This window comes from Hippopotamus amphibius, chromosome 11, assembly GCF_030028045.1.
Source record: "Hippopotamus amphibius kiboko isolate mHipAmp2 chromosome 11, mHipAmp2.hap2, whole genome shotgun sequence".
Lineage (NCBI taxonomy): Eukaryota > Metazoa > Chordata > Mammalia > Artiodactyla > Hippopotamidae > Hippopotamus > Hippopotamus amphibius.
Window position 1 is genome coordinate 25,000,223 of NC_080196.1, and position 14,474 is coordinate 25,014,696.

The 14,474-nt window shown below is 58.5% G+C and overlaps 1 protein-coding gene across 1 annotated transcript; it reads left to right on the forward strand.

Annotated features, from left to right (window-relative positions):
* Window positions 1–58: 58 nt before the first annotated feature.
* On the forward strand, window positions 59–14,046 carry LOC130831100 (complement C4-like). Its single transcript, XM_057698729.1, has 41 exons — window positions 59–625; window positions 768–966; window positions 1,169–1,361; window positions 1,564–1,634; window positions 1,719–1,807; window positions 2,008–2,090; window positions 2,285–2,381; window positions 2,575–2,680; window positions 2,794–2,926; window positions 3,423–3,538; window positions 3,645–3,821; window positions 3,939–4,121; window positions 4,252–4,437; window positions 4,609–4,767; window positions 5,033–5,159; window positions 5,334–5,408; window positions 5,688–5,882; window positions 5,974–6,085; window positions 6,179–6,249; window positions 6,523–6,662; window positions 6,771–6,980; window positions 7,222–7,273; window positions 7,375–7,464; window positions 7,614–7,823; window positions 8,002–8,077; window positions 8,239–8,395; window positions 8,500–8,613; window positions 8,709–8,880; window positions 9,099–9,331; window positions 9,407–9,574; window positions 9,946–10,005; window positions 10,205–10,298; window positions 10,376–10,562; window positions 10,694–10,784; window positions 10,924–10,998; window positions 12,452–12,554; window positions 12,691–12,780; window positions 12,863–12,961; window positions 13,132–13,215; window positions 13,501–13,633; window positions 13,779–14,046. Exons 1-41 carry the CDS (start codon window positions 561–563, stop codon window positions 13,918–13,920), a joined length of 5,217 nt encoding a protein of 1,738 aa, XP_057554712.1. The 5' UTR covers window positions 59–560; the 3' UTR covers window positions 13,921–14,046.
* The last annotated feature ends 428 nt before the right edge of the window (window positions 14,047–14,474 follow it).

Genomic DNA, 14,474 nt, shown 5'->3' on the forward strand with positions numbered 1-14,474 from the left:
TGCCTCTTTGTTCAGAGTGGAAAAAGGGATACCCAGGTCAGTTGCCCCTATGGGGTGGTGAGGAGGTGCCTGGTTTCCTAAACCACAGAATTTCTGTTAGAGCCTTACCTAAAGCAAAAACCTAGCGTAGTTCAATTTTTATGGGGGTTATAGTAAGAGGAACCAACAAAGGAGCCACGTGTCTCCAGCCACTTGCTGAGCCACGTGGGGCCCTCCTGCACCTGTGTATGTGTGTACGTGCTATGTGCGTACACACACCCAGACACATCCAGTCGGTGGAGGCGCCCAGGGCATTGGGATGAGAGGGGTTAACAAGGAAGGACTGAGTCTCTCTCTGGGCCGTGATTTCCTCAAATTCCCTCAGAGACCCAGATGTCTGGGGTGCCCCCCTCCCAATACTGGGCCTGGGGCCAGTTGCAATTCTTGGTTATCACGTGGTTTCCCAGCTTAGCTGGGCCAGGGGAGGAGCAAGGTCCAGAGTCAATTCTGCTCCAAGCCCTAAGTTTACCAGAAAGGAGCAGGCAGACAGACGGGTCTGATCCCTTTTGGGTCCTCCAGCCATGAGGCTCCTTTGGGGACTGATCTGGGCATGTGGCTTCTTCGCCTTGTCTCTGCAGAAGCCCAGGTCTTTGGAGACAGGATGCTGGAGAGCTTGAGCTGGGCCAGGGCCGGCGAGGGGGGAGCAGGCGCAGAGGAGCCTGGTTCAGGGGCGGGGGCAGCGGGGCCCTAGGGGAGGCTGGCTGCTGACCCGCGCCTGTTCTTCCCAGGTTGCTCCTGTTTTCTCCTTCTGTGGTTCACATAGGGGTCCCCCTGTCGGTGGGGGTGCAGCTCCAGGATGCTACTTCAGGACAGGTAGTGAAAGGATCAGTGTTCCTGAGAAACCCATCTGGCTCTAATGAGCTCTGCTCCCCAAAGGTGGATTTCAGCCTCAGCTCAGACAGAGACTTCATACTCCTCAGCCTCCCGGTAACTGGCCGCCACTCCCTCCCCGCGGCTGCCCAGCGCCTCCCTCTCTGTTCTCCTCTGTCTTCTTGTCAACATCTTTATCTTTTCACCAGCACCCCTCCCTTCCCCTCCTCCCACCTCAGTTGTCTTCCCTGTTTCTATCTCAGTCTGTCTTTCTCCTTCTGCTCTGTCTCTGAGCCACTCCTGCTCCCTCTCCTGACAGGTCCCTGTGAGAGGCGCTGAGAACTGTGGCCTGCGTCGCCTCCGCAGAGCCCCCGAGGTCCAGCTGGTGGCCCAGTCACCATGGCTAGAAAACAGACAGACGGACAGGCAGGGGGTCAACCTGTTCTTCTCCTCTCGCCGGGGACACCTCTTTCTTCAGACTGACCAGCCTGTTTATAACCCCGGCCAGCGGGGTGAGTCTTGGCCCCAGGGCCCCCACCTTTCACTCCTTCCCAGCCCCTTGAGTGAGATAACCCAAAGTGCCCCACAGGAAGGCTGCTTTGCAAATATTTGTTCTCCTCCCTGTTGCTTCCTGGGAGGGGTGGGGGGGGTGCCCGGGGCCCACCCTCCCTTGGCCCATGGCCTCCTGCTCACTTCTTTGCCCTCCATTTCCAGTTCGATACCGAGTCTTTGCTCTGGATCAGAAGATGCGCCCGTCCACGGACACCCTCACGGTCACAGTAGAGGTGAGTCCCTGACCTCTGACCTTCCTGATCGGCCAAGGCTGCCGATCTGACCTCCAACCGTGACCACGTCTATTCCCATCGCAGAACTCTCGTGGCTTCCGTGTGCGGAAGAAGGAGGTGTATGTTCCCACCTCCATCTTCCAGGATGACTTCGTGATCCCAGACATCTCAGAGTGAGCTGCCCCCTCTTGAGGACTGCCCCCACCTACACCTCCCTGACTCCCACTTCCCCCAGCTGTCCGCCTCCAAGTCCAATCCTGAGCTCCTGGAGCCTCTGGTTCACCCCTGCAGTCCTCTTCCAGGGAACTGGGTCACTGGCTCTCAGTGGGCCTCCTGCACAAGTGAGCTGAGTCCCTCTCTTGTCTGTCCTCAGGTCAGGGACTTGGAAGATCTCAGCCCGATTCTCAGATAGCCTGGATTCCAACAGCAGCACCCAGTTTGAAGTGAAGAAATATGGTGAGAGCTGGAGACATGAGGAACAAGCAGCCCCTTTCCTGCAAGACAAAAGGGGTGGGAGGAGAAGTGGAGGGGGAGGGAGAGGTTGCCGGGTAGGGGCAGGGAGATGCGGTTGCCACAGCCCAGAGGGGAAGGGAGTCTTTAAAGGGTCCTTTCATGAGAGTCTGACCTGCCTTCCATTTGCCCTGGGTTAGTCCTTCCCAACTTTGAAGTGAAGATCATTCCTGAAAAGCCCTACATCCTGACAACCCCTGGCTTTCTTAGTGAAATCCAAGTAGTCATCCAGGCCAGGTAACTCCCCCTGCCTCCCCTCCCCCGCTAACCCCCCCCTCCCTCATGCTGGGCACTGCTCCCAGGGCTCCCCATTCAGTGTGAGTGTGCTATAGAGCCCCGCTTGCCTCCCTTGCCCCAGCCCGCCTCCCTCTGTTCCATTATTTCCTCCAGCCCTCAGCCCACCCTCTTCTGAATCTCTCCGCATTGGCAGGTATATCTACGGGAAGCCAGTGCAGGGGGTGGCTTATGTGCGCTTTGGGCTCCTGGGTGAAGATGGCAAAAAGACTTTCCTTCGGGGACTAGAGAGTCAGCCAAAGGTAGGAAGGAGGGTGGGGAGTGCGTGGGGTTGGTAAGGAGAGTGAGGGAGGGTGAGGAGCTGAGGTGGGAGATTCAAGTCTCATTCCCTGTCCTGTCCTCTTCTTTGCCCCAGCTGGTGGATGGCCAGTGTCAAATTTCCATCTCAAAGGCTGAGTTTCAGGGTGTGCTGGAGAAGCTTAATGTTAGTATTAACAACCTCCCAGGGCTGCGCCTCTATGTTGGGGCAGCCATCATTGAGTCTCCAGGTGAGTGGCTTCCTCTGATTATAATCCCAGACCCTGGCCTCTGACCTCTGAGCTGATCCTCTGTTCTTCAACACCAACACCACCCTTCTTCCTCTCATCTGAGACCCAAAGCCAGGAACGACCCAGAGACTCTCTCTCTCCAACTGATTTCTGGGTGGTTTCTGGGGAAGGGGGAGCTTCCCCTATCTCAATGTATTTTTTTTGTCCATCCATCCATCCATCATCCATCCATCATCCATCCATCCATCATCCATCCATCCATCCATCCATCCATCCATCCCTCCCTCCCTCCAGCAGACACATGTTATACGCCATCTGTGTGCTGCAACCTGTGTTGGCCTCAGCAAACATAGGGATGAATAGAAGGTGGCTTGTGCCCTGAAGAGTTCAGCCTTATGGGCGGGAAACATTTGAGCCCCCAACCCCTACCCCAGGCTCTCCTTTTCCTCTCTTCCCAGGTCTCTGTCTCTACCTCTCTCCACTCTGTGTCTTGCAGGAGGGGAGTTGGAAGAGGCAGAGCTCACTTCCTGGCGTTTCGTGTCATCTCCCTTCTCCTTGGATCTAAGCAAAACCAAGCACCACCTTGTGCCGGGGGCCCCCTTCCTGCTGCAGGTTTCTTTGGGAAGAGGGAGGATGAGCAGTGGGGGCGGGAGTGGTCAGGAGGGCACAGGGTCTCACTGACTGTGCTGTTTCCTCCGCCCCTCCCTCATCGACCTAGGCCCTGGTCCGTGACGTATCAGGTTCCCCAGCCTCTGGCATTCCTGTCAAGGTTTCTGCCGAGTTGTCTTCTGGATCTACATCTAAAAACCAGGACTTTCAACAGAACACAGACGAGAGCGGCCAAGTCATTATTCCCATTAATTTCCCTCAGAAGACCTCAGAAGTGCAGCTCTTGGTAGGACCTCCTCACGGGGGAGAGGGTGGGCTAGGAGAGTGGGTTCCCAGGCTCGGGGGAGAAGCTGGGTGCCTGGGTCCTTGCCACTGACCCTGCCACCCCTGCCCCTCTCTTCAGGTGTCTGCAGGCTCCCCCTATCCTGCCATAGGAAGGCTCACCGTGAAAGTCCCCCTGTCCAGAAGCTCTGGGTTCCTGTCCATTGAGCGGCCGAATCCTCGACCCCCTAAAGTTGGGGACACTCTTAACCTAAACCTGCAAGCCGTGGGCATCAGCGGGAGCTTCTCTTACTTCTATTACATGGTGTGCATGAGCTGGGTTGCAGAGGAGGACAGGGGTGCAGGAGGGTCTCAGGCAGGAAAGAGCCCTTGGGGTGAGGTAGCAGTTTCAGAGCTGAGGATGTGCAATGAGGAAGACACTGCTGTCGCCCCAGATCGTATCCCAGGGCCAGATCGTGTCCGTACATCGAGAAACCAGGAGGGACCTGACCTCCATCTCCGTGTTTGTGGACCATCGCCTGGTACCCTCCTTCCACCTTGTGGCCTTCTACTATCATGGGGGCGTCCCAGTGGCCAACTCCCTGCGAGTGGACGTGCAGGCTGGGGGCTGTGAGGGCAAGGTAACTGGCATTGGGAGAGGTGGGGTGTGTATGTGCTAGGGGGCTTAAGAGAGAAGGAAGACAGAGGGATTGCAAACAGGGCGTGGATTTAGTTTGGGGTGCAGTGAGGATGCACAAGACCGAGAGAAGTTTCCCCCACTCTGACTGCCCCCCGCCTCCTGCCTCTGCCAGCTGAGTCTGGACGTGGATGGAAGCAAGGAGTACCATCCTGGGGACACCGTAAAGCTCAACCTGCAAACAGGTGCTCCAGCCCTGGTGGCCCTGGGAGCTGTGGACACGGCTCTGTATGCTGTTGGTGGCAAGTCCCACAAACCCCTCGACATGGTCAAGGTTTGTCAAGCCCCTCCTAGTCCTCCCTCCCCTCCATGGCTCACCCTCCTGCTGCCCTGAGCCCTGGGCCCTGGGCCAGCCGCTAGATCTCACTCATGGACTCCTGCCAGCCCTCCCTCAAGCCTCGGCCCCCGTGGCCTCTGTTTCTCCATTTTCTGTGTCTCTCTCGTACTTGTCCGTACCCTGCCCTCTCACCGGCAGCTGAGTGGCCGACCGTGCCTGTAGCCACTCTTGTCTCTGCAGCATCTCTGCCTTTTCTCGCCAGGTCTTCGAAGCCATGAACAGCTATGACCTTGGCTGTGGTCCTGGAGGTGGGGACAGTGCCCTTCAGGTGTTTGAGGCAGCTGGACTGGCCTTTTCTGATGGAAGCCAATTGACCCCAGTCAGAAAGAGTAAGAACAGAGGAGGAAGGGGAGTGGGTGGTAGGAAGTTGAGGAAGAAGGAGGGGCCTGAGGGGGTAAGACAGGAGGAGGAGGGGTGGGAAGGGCTGGGAGGGGAGAGGGTAGCAAGGAGAGGAGGTGGGAGGCCCCGCACCCTGCAGCTGGCTGCCTTCCTGCTACTCCTAGGTCTGAGATGTCCCAAGGAGACAAAGGCCCGAACAAAGAGAAGCGTGAACTTCCAAAAGGCATTTAATGAGAAGCGTGAGTTGTGGGTGCCTATGAAGCTCTGCACTTGGGCCCAGGGGTCAGGATGGGGTCTGCCTGTTGGCTCCTCTGCTCCTGAGTGAGCCAGGGTGTGGTGTCTGGGGCCACAGAGCTAAGTTCCAGGGTCGAAGGTGGGTGGGCAGGGGGTGCTCGCCTTTGGCCTCTTTTGAGTTCCCGGTCTCTCAGGGTGAGTCCTTGTGTATCTAGAGGTCAGGCTGGGGGATGAGGTCTTTCTCATCTTTGTTTCCTCACACTCACCCTTACCTGACCCTGCAGTGGGCCAGTACGCGTCCCCCGAAGCCAAGCGCTGCTGCCAGGACGGGCTCACACGGCTGCCCATGGCTCTCACCTGTGAGCAGCGGGTGGCCCGCGTGAAGCCAGGCTGCCGGGAGCCCTTCCTGTCCTGCTGCCGGTTCGCTGAGGGCCTGCGCAAGAAGACCCGGGTCAGGGGCAAGGCGGGCCTTGCCCGAGGTGAGGGGCCGGGTGGGGCCGGGTGACTGGCAGGGGCACCTGGAGGGGCAGAACGGCCCCCTCCTCATTGCCCTCCACTGTGGTCCCCCAGCCATGGAGCTCCTGGCGGAGGAGGACCTGATCGATGAGGATGACATCCCTGTGCGCAGCTTCTTCCCTGAGAACTGGCTTTGGAAAGTGCAAGCCGTGGACCGCTTCTTCCAGTGAGGGCGTGTGGTGGGCCTGGCTTTGTCCCTGGGCTGTGTCTAGGGCCAGCCCAGGGTGTGACAGGGCTTCTCACCTTTCCCACCACACAGACTGCAGCAGGTGCTCCCCGACTCTCTGACCACGTGGGAGATCCATGGCGTGAGCCTGTCCCAAACCACAGGTGCAGTCACCCTGCCTGGGGCTATGGCTTCTCTCTTCCATGCACCCTTGACCCAGGCTTCCTGCTTAGTCCTTTGCTCATAGTACAGGAAGAAGGGGCAGGGACCTGGAGAAGCCTGCATGGTGTGCCTGGGGCTGGGAGGCCAGAGGGCAGGGGCAGGCGAGCGTGGGGTAGGGGGGCAGGGGGAGCTGGGGCAGCCTCTGCCCCACACGCCTAGGATCCTGTGGCTGTGATGCCCCCAGGCCTTTTATATGTGCCCTGTCTATCCATCAGGCTTGTGTGTGGCTACCCCGGCCCGACTCCGAGTGTTTCGTGAATTCCACGTGCACCTCCGCCTGCCCGTCTCCATCCGCCGCTTTGAGCAGCTCGAGCTGCGGCCTGTCCTCTACAACTACCTGGATACAGATCTGACCGTGAGGCCCCTCGAGGGCTGAGTGCACGGTGGGGGGGGGGGGGGGGCTGGGGCAGGTGAGGGGTGGGGAGCCTAACTGGGCTGGCCCTCTCTGTCTTCCTGCTTCCAGGTGAGCGTCCATGTGTCCCCAGTGGAGGGGCTGTGCCTGGCTGGGGGTGGAGGGCTCGCCCAGCAGGTGCTGGTGCCTGCGGGCTCTGCCCGGCCCGTTGGCTTCTCTGTGGTGCCCATAGCGGCCGCTGCTGTGTCCCTGAAGGTGGTGGCTCGAGGATCCATGGATTTCCCTGTGGGGGATGCAGTATCTAAGATTCTACAAATTGAGGTGAATGGAGCACCCCTGAATCTAGGTCCCCAGGCGCCCATATTTGTCTCTACTCTGGCACCCTCCCTGCTGGCCAGGCCAGTGGCCCAACACCCAAACCCAGTGCTTTGGTCTGTTTGCATCTTCTACAATTCTGATCCAACTCTGTCCCTGAAGTTCACACTCCAAGTCCTGAGGCGTCTCCCTGGGAGGGGCAGGCTGTAGCCTGTGTGATCTCTCAGCTGTGTTTCCCCCGAGACAGAATGAAGGGGCCATGCACAAGGAGGAGCTGCTCTATGCACTCAACCCCCTGGGTGAGTGACCCCCACCCCCAGCCATCAGTGTCCTCAGGAGGTTGTAGGGGGCGGGGGATGTGGACAGCAGGACAGACTGCCAACTTCCCTCATCTTCCCAGACCCCCGAGGCCGGACCTTGGAAATTCCTGGCAACTCTGATCCCAATATTATCCCTGAAGGAGATTTCAGGAGCTTTGTCAGAGTCACAGGTGGGAGTGTCCTCCAGTCCCTTCCCAGCGGCCACCCTTGGATTCATGTGAAACCTGTGGACCTCTGTTTGATCCCATGACTTCATGACCCTCTGGCCCTGGGTCCCCAGACCTGCTCTCTGATCCTTAACCCTCTCCCTCCCCTGTAGCCTCAGATCCGTTGGACACGTTGGGCTCTGAGGGGGCCTTGTCACCAGGAGGCGTGGCCTCCCTCCTGAGGCTTCCCACAGGATGCGGGGAGCAAACCATGACCCTCTTGGCTCCCACACTGGCTGCTTCCCGCTACCTGGACAAGACAGAGCAGTGGAGCATGCTACCCCCCGAGACCAAGGACCGCGCGGTGGATCTGATCGAGAAAGGTTCTGGGTGCAGCAGCAAGTGGGAATGGGGGCCAGGAGAGAGCAGTTAACGGAAGATGGGCAGCCCGGGTGGCTGGCGGGGGAGAGAGGGGGCACCCAGTGGAAATGGGGAGCATGGCCTTGGCCACAAGTCGCAGGAGATTCAGTGTCACCTCAGCAGCTGCCTCTGCTCTCCAAGGCTACATGCGGATCCAGGAATTTCGAAAAACAGATGGTTCCTACGGGGCTTGGCTACATCGGGACAGCAGCACCTGGTGAGGTTGGGAGAGTGCTTCTGGGTTCCAGAGAGGGGCCGGGGTGGTGGGGGCAGAGCCAGGTACTACGGGAGGGTGAATAACCAGGTGCCTGAGGGAGTGGGGGCATGTCCTCTCTAGGGACCAGTACCTATTCCCAGCCATCCCTTCCTTCCCTCTAGGCTCACGGCTTTTGTGCTGAAGGTACTGAGTTTGGCCCAGGAACAGGTGGGCGGCTCACCTGAAAAGCTTCAGGAGACGGCCAAGTGGCTGCTGTTGCAGCAGCTGGATGATGGGTCATTCCACGACCCCTGTCCCGTTATCCACAGAGGCATGCAGGTACGGGGCTGGGAGGCTGGGCCAAGGGGCACAGGAGGGAAGGAAGGTTCTTCCTGGCCCTTCCCCCTCCTGGCTGATGTCTCCTTTTCTCCCCCTTCAACCAGGGGGGCTTAGTGGGAAATGATGAGACTGTGGCCCTCACAGCCTTCGTGGTCATCGCCCTTCATCATGGGCTGGCTGTCTTCCCGGACAAGAATTCAGAGCAGTTGAAGACGGTGGTAAGGCACCCAATGTGTCTGGCCTTTGCTGATCCCCTTTCTCCTCAGGAACCCAGGTGTCCAGCCCGCAGACCTTCCTCCCCACTTGCTTCTAGGAAAACTCCATCTCAAGAGCAAACGCCTTCTTGGGGTTGAAAGCAAGTTCCGGGCTCCTGGGCTCCCATGCTGCCGCCATCACGGCCTACGCCCTGTCACTGACCAAGGCCCCAGAGGACCTGCGGGATGTTGCCCACAACAATCTCATGGCCATGGCCAAGGAGTCTGGTGGTGAGGGGGTCCTGGCAGTGAGCCTAGGGCTCAGGGAACCTTGAGACCCCTGAGTGTGTCCAAAGGGAGAAACAGAATGAATGAAGACGCCCGGAGGCAATCAGGGCATGAACAGGGTTGATTGGGGTAGAATCAGGAGAGCCTAATGGGGAAGTGTCAGAGGGCCAGGCAACTGAGATCCTCCCCCTGTTCACCTGTGGGTTTCCTTTCAATCCCAGATAACCTGTACTGGGGCTCAGTCGCCAGTTCTCAGAGCAATGTTCTATCACCCACCTTGGCTCCTCGCAGCCTGGCAGACCCCGTGCCCCAGGCCCCGGCACTGTGGATTGAAACCACAGCCTATGGCCTTCTACACCTGCTGCTGTGGGAGGGCAAGGGCCAGCTGGCTGACCAGGTGGCAACCTGGCTCACCCACCAGGGCAGCTTCCAAGGAGGATTCCGCAGCACCCAGGTAGGGGCTGCCCTGGGGCTCTGGGGGTGGGTGGTCCTGAGATCAAGTGCCTGAGTCCTGGCCCATCCTCCCCAGGACACGGTGATGGCCCTGGACGCCCTGTCTGAGTACTGGATTGCATCCCACACTGCTGAGGAGAATGGGCTCAATGTGACTATCAGCTCCATGAGCCGCAGTGGGCTGAAGTCCCATGTGCTGCAGCTGACCAACCACCAAGTTCAGAGGGTGGAGGAGGAGCTGCAGGTGAACCATCCCCTCACCTGAGTTGCCAGGATACCTGGGCTTACCTCGGCCAGGCCAGAAGCCATCCCCCGTACCCCACCCCTGCGGAATCCCCACAGCACCTCTTTTTGATATCTTTATGGAAAGACTTACTGGCTCTGCGACCTGTAGAAGGTCACCCAACCTCTGCGCTTCTTTTTCTGATCTGAAAATAACACATGCAGAGTCTACCCAGCAGGGGTTTTAGGAGATGGCAGTGAGATAATGCAGGTGAAGGTGGAAACTTTATGGAAAAGTGAAGTGGGGAGGGGGGGGGGTATTTTTAGGGAGGAGGTAAGTTGGAACAACAGAGTGCCATTCTGACACCTCTTTCCCTTTTTTGTTTCTGCAAGTTTTCCTTGGGCAGCAAGATTGATGTGATGGTGGGAGGAAACAGCAAAGGAACCTTGAAGGTGAGAGCTGGCAGCAGGGGACGCCCGGGGCCAGCAGGAGGAAGCCGAGGTGTCGAGTGGGAGACCTTCGGGAGCAGGATGAGAAGGGGCTGACGGCCTCAAATCCCTTAGCTAAGGGTGGTGCCCTTTAGTCTGGCTCCGGAGAGAGGTCTGTGGCCCGAAATGTCTTGTGTTCTCTTCCCACCCCTTGCTGAGCCAGGTCCTTCGTACGTACAATGTCATGAACATGAAGAACACAACCTGCGAGGATCTTCATATTGAAGTGACGGTCGTGGGCCACGTCGAGTACACCAGTGAGTGTTGGGGTCAAAGGCCGTGGATCCCCGAGGGGCTGGTGCCAGGGCTGAGCCACAATGCTGTCCCCGAGCAGTGGAGGCAAATGAGGACTATGAGGACTACGACTATGAGGACCTTCCAGCTGGAGATGACCCAGAGGCCTATCCCCAGCCTGTGACACCCCTGCAGCTGTTTGACGGACGGAGAAACCGCCGCAGGAGAGAGGCCCCCAAGGTGGCCGAAGAGCAGGAATCCAGGGTGCAGTACACTGTGTGCATCTGGTGAGCTCTGGGGGCTGCACTGGGTGCGTGGAGCGCTGCTGGGCTGGGAGAGAGACAGGACCAAGGTTGGGGCTGGGTGTCTACAGCCTGGCACGGGGGAGACCCAGACAACAGGGCACGTGTCTCCACAGGCGGAACGCCAAGGTGGGGCTGTCGGGCATGGCCATTGCGGACATCAGCCTCCTGAGTGGATTCCAGGCCCTGCGGGCTGACCTGGAGAAGGTGTGGCCAGCTGCCCAGAGGGGCCGCTTGTGCCCTCGGGAGCCCTGCTCTGTCCTTGCAGCACCCCCAGCCGCTGAGCCCTGTTACCTGCAGGGGGGCCCAGGGCTACCTCCCTGTGACCGGCTCCCCTTCCCCACAGCTGACCTCCCTCTCTGATCGTTACGTGAGCCAGTTTGAGACTGAGGGGCCCCACGTCCTGCTGTACTTCGACTCGGTGAGCAAGGAGTGTGGCAGAGCGGGGCACCTGTGGCACCGGGTTTTCTGAGCTTGTGTTAAGAGGTTTCCCAGGAGACAGTTGTATCAGCATCCAGTGCTCTTAGCGAGAACCTGTGATGTGAGCAGGGAGACAGGACAGGACTGGGCCAGAGCAGAGGCTGGGGAGGCTCCTTGTGCCTGCAGGCAGGCTGGGGCTGAGTCCCTTATGTGGCTTGGGAGCCAGTGCCAGTCAGCAGCAAAGAGCTTGAGAGTGAACCTTTTGTAAAGCTGAATTTATTCAACTTGAGGGGCTGCTTTTGTTTTGTTTTCTTTTTGTTGTTGACCGTATCTTTGGTTTTATATATATACATATATATATATATATATATGTATATATATAAAAGTGTATTTTGTGTTTTAGAATTATGATGGTCCTGGATAAGTTGTTTTTGTTTGTCCATGGCCTTATTTGGCTAACACAAAGTTATCAACTCTCTGATGGCCCTCAACTTTTTTTTGAACATTTACTGTAAACTCTTGGGGAAAATGTGAAAAGGGCATGTTAATACTGTGACACCATTAGCCAGGTGTTGGTGGGTCAGGGGAGTCCCTCCCTGCCCATTGTGTGCAGAGGGGACAGACCCTATTAGCTTGAGAAGCTAGGCAGAGGAACCTGGTTGAACACAATGGAAAATGAGGAACTAGGAGGACTTCAAGTCAGGGAGCTAACTGTGCAGCTTTAGGAGGGAAACTTGCAGGATACCAGGCTGGACTGGACCAGTGTGGGCATGAGGAGAGGGGTCTGGGCCTGGACACGAGTAGCTGGGTCATGGAGGACGGGCAGGGTGGTACCACCTGCTGTTAGGTTGGCAGATAAGGGAGGCCTCAGTTATGTCAGTGAAGAAGTGAGGCTGTCAAGAGGGTGAGTGGGTTTGGAGGGCAGGCAGAGGGAATTTGGAGAATTTCATACATCGTGCAAAAATCCCAATGCAAGAATAAGGCTGAAAGTTTGGTTCGGGGATCACCAGTCCGAAGGGTTTGGGGCGAGCTAGGGAGTGGTGAGACCTCCACAGGGGAATGCAGAGGAGGGGAAGGGCCAGGGCGGGGGGAACTGTGCCTCTGGGAGGGAGGAAGAGGGAATGTCAGAAATGACCAGGTCAGAGTCAGGGGTGGTCCGGAAGCTAACCCTGAGCTTAGGGAGCGTTTCGTGGAGAATGTGTCCACGATGTGAGACTCTGCAGAGGGGCCCAGGGCACTGGAGAGTGGGATGAGGTCACCATATGGGCAGTGAGGTCAGCAGAGACCTTGGGGAGCAGTTTTTAGAAACCCGGAGGCTGGAAGGTAACCAAATGTGAAGGGCACTGAAGATAAGATCAACAGGAACCAAACAGGCCAAGGAAATACATCATAGCGGCCTGTAGGGCCCAGAGGTGGGTCCCTGACGTCTCCCCCCACCCCCCTGCCCATGCCAGGTCCCCACCTCCCGGGAGTGCGTGGGCTTTGGAGCTGTGCAGGAGGTGGCCGTGGGGCTGGTGCAGCCGGCCAGCGCCATCCTGTATGACTACTACAACCCCGGTGAGCACGTCGGGGACACTCGGGAGCTTTGGGATAGGTGGTGGTGAAGAGTGGCAGGGGAGGCCTGTGGCTCCAGGGGACTGGGGAGGTGGGGGTGGGGTATGAGCCCTAACTCCCGTCTCTGCTTTTTCTCCAGAGCACAAATGTTCTGTGTTTTATGGGGCACCAACTAAGAGCAAACTCTTGTCCACTTTGTGCTCTGGTGACGTCTGCCAGTGTGCTGAGGGTGAGAGCCAGGGCCCGGGGGCAGGGCTGGGAAGATGGCATGGTTGGGGCCTGCACTGTCTCACCTGGGCCCCTGACTTCAGGGAAGTGCCCTCGACAGCGCCGGGCCCTGGAGCGGGGGCTGCAGGATACGGATGGTTACAGGATGAAGTTCGCCTGCTACACTCCCCGAGTGAACTACGGTCAGTCCTCCCACCCGGGCCTTGGCCCTGACCCTGACCCACCCTCAGGGTCTCTTTGGTTGTGCCTGCTCCTCTCAGGCCCACGGGCAGCGTTTTTGCTCTGCACTGACTTACAGCCCTCTCAGCCTTAGGGTAACTAACCTTCCCTGCCTTCTCCTAAACCCCCATAGGCTTCCTGGTTAAGGTTCTCCGAGAAGACAGCAGAGCTGCTTTCCGCCTCTTTGAGACCAGTATCGTCCAAATCCTGCACTTCAGTAAGGAGGAGGCAGATAAGTGGGCGGGGCTGGAGGGATACGGAAGAGCTGAGGTCTGGCTTTGGGGCCCAGGCGCCTGGAATAGTGACATTTCAGCCAGTCTGAGCTCAAGTCCCCTCAGCCTCTTAGACGTTCAGGGCTTGTCCAGAAACAGGAAAGCAGCCACACCTCCCCACTGGGAGTGGCGAGGGTCAAGTAAGAGGCTCCGCGCAGAGCTCCTGGCCCCAGCGCTGTCCTGCCCCTTCTCCTCCCCTCTGACAACTCTTGTGGACACTCTCCCCTCAGCCCAGGATGCCAAAGCCGCTGCTGGTCAGACCAGAAACTTCCTGGTTCGAGCCTCTTGCCGCCTTCGCTTGGAACCTGGGAAAACGTATCTGATCATGGGCCTGGATGGCACCACCTATGACCTCAAGGGAGCGTGAGTTCTCTGGGCCCCTTGGTCTCTTGCTCGCCTCACACCTTGCGAGGGAACGGATCCCCCGTCCCCTCAGAAGCCAGGTGCCTCGGGCTTTTCCGCCCCACCATCCTCCTGACCCCTGCTGACTGCCCCTTCGCCCCTGCAGCCCCCAGTACCTGCTCGACTCGAACAGCTGGATCGAGGAGATGCCCTCGGAGCGCCTGTGCCAGAGCACCCGCCAGCGGGCAGCCTGCGCCGACCTCAGCAACTTCCTCCAGGAGTACGGCACGCAGGGCTGCCAGGTGTAAGGGCTGCCCTCCCATCTTCCCCAGGAGGAGCCAGAGCTGGGGAAAGATCCTGCCTGGATTGTTGCCCTGCCTGGTCCCCTGAACACAGCCCCAGGCAGGACCAGGGACTCAATAAAGGCCTTTGGTAGCAAAGTGTCCGTGTGTATCTCCGGGACTGAGACCAGCGCCCCCACTGCCCCTTCCAGGTTCTGGCGGGCTCAGGCCAGGGTTTGCATAACCTTAGGGTCTCAGAGCCTGGGTGACCCTTGCAGTGTCCAGCTCTGCCTGAATCCCTCCCTCCCCCAGATGACCCCCTAGGAGCTCAGTCCCTCATAGTGACCATCCCCAGGCAGATCACCCTGCACGCTGAGGATCCAGTGTCCACACCAAAGCCTCCCTTTCACTGTGCCTGCTGGGCACTCCCTGCCCACACAGCCCATCACTGTGGTCTCAGGCGGGGGTGGTGCTCAGCCAGCACCTCAGCTCTTCTGCTTTGTGAGCAGCTATCCAGGTACATGTCTCCCTCTCTGTCCTCATGCAGTTGGCAGTTCTGGGGTCTTGCTTTTAGCTGAGAC

What these genes read in the sequence shown, in the direction of transcription:
- LOC130831100 (XM_057698729.1), top strand. Translation starts at nt 561, where the DNA reads ATGAGGCTCCTTTGGGGACTGATCTGGGCATGTGGCTTCTTCGCCTTG. An exon ending in GACTAGAGAGTCAGCCAAAG is followed by an intron (nt 2,681 to 2,793) that starts GTAGGAAGGAGG and finishes TCTTTGCCCCAG; the next exon opens with CTGGTGGATGGCCAGTGTCA. An exon ending in CGTCCAAATCCTGCACTTCA is followed by an intron (nt 13,216 to 13,500) that starts GTAAGGAGGAGG and finishes CTCTCCCCTCAG; the next exon opens with CCCAGGATGCCAAAGCCGCT.